General features: G+C 46.4%; 1 protein-coding gene across 1 annotated transcript; it reads left to right on the plus strand.

Moving 5' to 3' along the window:
* Positions 1-1,886: 1,886 nt before the first annotated feature.
* Positions 1,887-3,575, plus strand: LOC145401824 (leucine-rich repeat, immunoglobulin-like domain and transmembrane domain-containing protein 2). The gene has a single exon (XM_080273990.1). The coding sequence runs from the start codon at positions 1,887-1,889 to the stop codon at positions 3,573-3,575; it is 1,689 nt and encodes a 562-aa protein (XP_080130116.1).
* The last annotated feature ends 1,606 nt before the right edge of the window (positions 3,576-5,181 follow it).

Genomic DNA, 5,181 nt, shown 5'->3' on the forward strand with positions numbered 1-5,181 from the left:
CATGCATTTAACATGGATGGTGGGTGTTAGCGCCAAAAAGGTGACATGTGAAGGTGTATAAAGGAGGACTGCTGGGCCTTAGGGAACGGGCTGTGAAACCTATGCCCAGAGCTGGTCGCATTAAAAAAAAAAAAAAAAGTTCCATCTCTCGTCATCTCTAAAGCAGGATCCAGTAGGGTCGAAAATCCTATATCTCCCTATCCATCTATCTACCTATTGCCAGATGCCTTAATCTCGTAAGGGGTGGCCACAAACAAATCGCCTCCATGTCTCCCCACTAAACAATTTGTCCAAGTGTGGGTGTATGTTTATGAATTACTTTTGACGCCTTAATCCCGTAAGGGGTGGCCACAAACAAATCGCCTCCACGTCTCCCCATTAAACAATTTTTCGAAGTGTGGGTGTATGTTTAAGAATTATTTTTGACGCCTTAATCCCGTAGGGGTGGCCACAAACAAATCGCCTCCATGTCACCCCATTAAACAAATTGTCCAAGTGTGGGTGTATTTTTATGAATTATTTTTGACGCCTTAATCCCGTAAGGGGTGGCCACAAACAAATCGCCTTCACGTCTCCCCATTAAACAGTTTTTCGAAGTGTGGGTGTATGTATATGTTTATTTTTTCGTGTTAATATTTGCTCTCACGTTATGTATTTCCTCTCTTACAGGGAGTTGCAGATCGAGTATTGGCAAGAAGAATGACACCAAGATGATTACAGACACAGAGCAGTATGGAGAAGATGTGGACGTGCATATAGACCGAATATGACTGGGGAATGAAGGCGAGGTGATGGAAATAACGATTGAAAAGAAGAATTGAGGTGACAGTAAGATAATTACATTGAAAAAATTACAGGACAGTACACTCCATTTTATTATTATTATTATTATTATTATTATTATTATTATTATTATCTATTGCCAGACGCCTCAATCCCGTTTGGGGTGGCCACAAACAAATCGCCTCCAAGTCGCCCTGTCCCCCGCCATTTCACTGCCCTGCTCCCAACTCACATTATTATTATTATTATTAATATTTTCAGGGTCTGGTGAAGGAAAAATGGGGAGAAGACTATGAAAGAATGACAAGGCAAACTGAGTGAAAGAACGCAGACCAAGAATTGTTATATATTCTTTTGCAGAGATGGAGCTTCAGTATGCCGTGGTAAAGAAAGCTCACCGGCTTCTGAAAACTTGAAAATATAAGGACAACTCTGGAACTGTCTCCCTCTGTCTGTATTTCCCACTTCCTATATGATCTCCAGTCTTTCAAACGCAGTGTGTCCAGGCATCTCGAAATGAACGGATCTTGAATTGAGCTCTCTTTTGTGTTGTTTTTGTTTTTTCTTGGAAGGAACGGTTTGCGGGCTCCTGGCCTTGGGTTCCTTCTTCCTTGCATAAAAGAAAAGACTGCCAGAAAGAAGGAAAACAGAAAATAACAAAGAAAACAAAATAACAAAGATATAATAAGTGAATTAAAGAAATGTGTCACACTTAAGTCCTCAACATCAAACTGAGACAGACATGAACCTGATTATACAGTTCTTGAAATTTAAACTTAACACTTTTCTATAACGTATCTTTGGTGACGAGAAATTATTATCTGTACTTGCAAACATCAGAAACTCCAGTATCTGTAGCCTAAGACCAAAGGAAATATTCATAACACAGCTGGGAAAACACAAAAATAAAAATCAGATGGAATGAAAGAATATATAAGTAACAATGTGTGTGTTTAAAAGAGCCAGTAGCGGTAAACAGTTTGTGATGAAGTGTTTGCTCAGCTTGCCGCCCATGTGAGAGTGGCTGGGGGTTAGCTAGACCACCTGCCCGCCTGCCACCACGTAGAGGATGCCAGCCCGTCGCTCCCCTGTAACGGAGAGCGATGGTGCTCCTATACAGGCCTGGCTGGGTGGTGCTCGTGGCCATGTGTTTGGTGGTTCTGGCCTCCTCCTCCTCCTCCTGCCCCAGCGTCTGTACCTGCCGCTGGAAGAATGGCAAGCGTGCAGTGGAATGCCGAGACGAATGGTTGACCAGCGTTCCCTCTGGCGTGGACCCAGAAACCCAGGTGCTGGACTTAACGGGTAATAATCTGCAGACCTTACCCAAGCACGCCTTCAGGCATGCAGGGCTTATTAACCTGCAGAAGATTTACCTGCGTGACTGCAAGATTGGCCGAGTTGACCCCACAGCCTTCTCCCAGCTGACCAATCTTGTGGAGCTGGATTTGAGTGACAACTTACTGACTGATGTTCCTGCCGTGGCTTTCTCGTACACTCATGCACTGAGGGACTTGTACCTTGCAGGAAACAGACTGCATAAGATTTACAGTGACTCCTTCACCCACACCCCATCCCTGGTACGCCTGGACCTGAGCTATGCAGGCATTACAAGTGTTGCACAAATGGCCTTCAAACCATTGTCCCTTCTGGAGAAAATTGACCTGCAGGGGAACCAGCTGTCAGAACTGCCTGCTGCAACCGTGAAGAGTCTGGAGAGGGTGCATGGGCTGAAGGTACATGACAACCCCTGGGTGTGTGACTGCCGGGTGCTGCCGCTGTGGTGGTTGTTGGAGAAGAGACGTGTTCCTCACCCCGTCTCTCCCTCCTGCCACTCCCCAAAGAGGATCGCTGGTCACACCTTCCACATGTTAACTGAGGAGGACTTTGCCTGCCCTCCCAGCATCCTGCCGGTGGTGCGTGTGGTGCAGGGTGTGGCGGGAGAGAACACGTCTGTCGCCTGCCCTGTGCGAGGCCAGCCGCCGCCACAGATAATGTGGTACAAGGACGAGATGCCAGTGGTGAATGGGTCGGTGGTGGGGCTTGGGCCACAACGCGTCTACATCATCAACAAGGCCAACAGGAACACAGTGAGCCAGCTGGTAATTACAGGAGCACAGGAGACAGACTCTGGCGCCTTGCGATGTGTGGCCATTAACTCTGTCGGTGTGGCCTCTGCTAACTTCACCCTCACCATCAAGATGAGAGCTGCCACACAAGCCAGGCTGCACTCGGGTCATATTGCTGGCATCTTTCTGGGGCTGGTGGTGGCAGCACTGCTGGCCCTGGTGGTGGGCTGCCTGGTGCTGGCCCGCGCACACACTGATGCCTCCCCCACTCCCCTAAAAGACTCCTTCATGGCACCCTCCCCCAGTGACGCGTCCCCAAAGGAGCCCAACCTTGTGCAGCAGCTGCCACGCACCACTGACGTCCACGGGTCATCAGACACACTGGGCTCGTCACTTGGCAATCCTGACGTGATCACCGAGGCAGAAAGAGCTGTGCGGGAAGTCAGTGGCCACAGTGCCAATCCCAGTATGCAGGCTGTGAGTAGGGCTGGCGAGCACACGTTGGTGGAAGGGGATGCCATGTACCCCAGTGGCCTGCGTGAGAGTGCCACCCCACAAGATGCTACTAACACCACTGATCCCCCCATCCACGAGCACTTTAACCCCGGCTACGTGCCAAGTGACCCCCTGTATGACGCGTATGTTCCAGTTCACGCCACCCCTTACTGGCCTGGCTATGACTCACAGGAATTTGCTTCTCAGATATATGGTTACTCAGCTGACTAGGAAAAGAATATTAAAGAACAGATCTGAAGTACTGTTAAACTATATATATTTTTTGTATATAAACTCTGTACATAGAACAAAATAATAAATACTACGGAATTAATAAAGCATATGGCTATTTTTTAAAGAATTTTCGTGCCTTTTGCATTAATTCCACTTCAAGTATCATGTCTTCAACGAAAGGAAGTTCAAAATATCGACATTGATAATTTTTGCGGAATTAGCATAAAGGACGTTTAAAATACGAAATTATTGTGTAAAAAATAGCTCTGATGTAAGATCCAGTACGTGTTGAATATTTAAACCTCGATTCAGCCGTTAAAAAGGAACGTTCAATATCAAAGGGCGGCCATTTTTCCACAACGCACGGAAGACTTCTTTTTACTTTTCTTATTTACCGCTAAATTAAACCAAAATATTCAGCAAGGAGATTATACAGCGTCAAAGCTATTTTCAAACGATATTTCTCTATTCAAAATGCGATTTGTGGTAATATTACGAAAATGATTAATGTCGAGAATTTGAGCTTCCTCGTTGCCCTAAAATTACAAGTGGTCCATTGCAGTGTCAGGGCCTGTGTCTCTATCTATCTATCTATCTGTCTATCTATCTACCTATCAGTCTATCTATCTATCTTTCTATCTATCTATAGCCAGACGCCTTAATCCCGTAAGAGGTGGCCACAAACAAATCACCTCCATGTCGCCCCCGTTCCCTGCCATTTCGCTGCCCTCCCCCCAGCTTACACCCCTCTCTCTCATATACCTCTCTACGCCATCCATCTCATCCTCGGTCTCCTCCTCCCTCTCTCCCCCTTTCCACCTCACTCGCATTCACTCTCCTCGACAGTCTCTCACTCTCCATCCTCTCCACATGGCCAAACCACCTCAGTGTGTTTCTCCTAACGCTTCCTATCACATCCACATCCACACCACAACGCTCCTTCACACTCTCCTCGTCAGTCTCTCACACTCATAGCTTACTAAGATAGTCTGGAACTTTAACACAATCCTAGAGTTACTGCGACCATGAGGGAGCCATAATTCCATAAAGGGATGGCCGTTTGTCTTTGAGTTGGTTGTTTTACGGGGAGGGGCACTAACCCTCCACCAACCTACTTGCTGACACGTAGGGAGCACGTATGGGTTGGTTATATGGTTACCACCCAGCGTTGTAAATGGTTTCTTGGCTTACAGGAAACCATTTGGCTTGTCACTCAATGTAAAGCCACCTGTAAAGGAAAGAAAAGCAATAAGAAGTGACAGGAAAGATGGGAGAAATAGGAAGAGAGGAGGACAGGCACAGAAAAAGAATGATACAGGTGATGGATGAGGTAGGCAGCACTACATCAAGTGAATGGATGATGGTGGAAAACAAGAGAGGAAGGCAGACACAGAAAAAGAATGATAAAGGTGAGGGAAGAAGTTAGCAGCACTACATCACGTGAGTGGATGATAGTGAGAAATAGGAAGAGAGGAGGACCGACACAGAAAAGGTGATAAAGGTGAAGAAATAGCACTACATCAAGTGAGTGGATGATGGTAAGAAATAGGAAGAGTGAAGGCAGACACGGAAAAAGAGTGATAAAGGTGAAGGAAGAAACAGC

Source organism: Coenobita brevimanus, chromosome 6 (assembly GCF_032717465.1).
Source record: "Coenobita brevimanus isolate Jiangsu-jjx chromosome 6, ASM3271746v2, whole genome shotgun sequence".
Taxonomy (NCBI): Eukaryota; Metazoa; Arthropoda; class Malacostraca; order Decapoda; family Coenobitidae; genus Coenobita; species Coenobita brevimanus.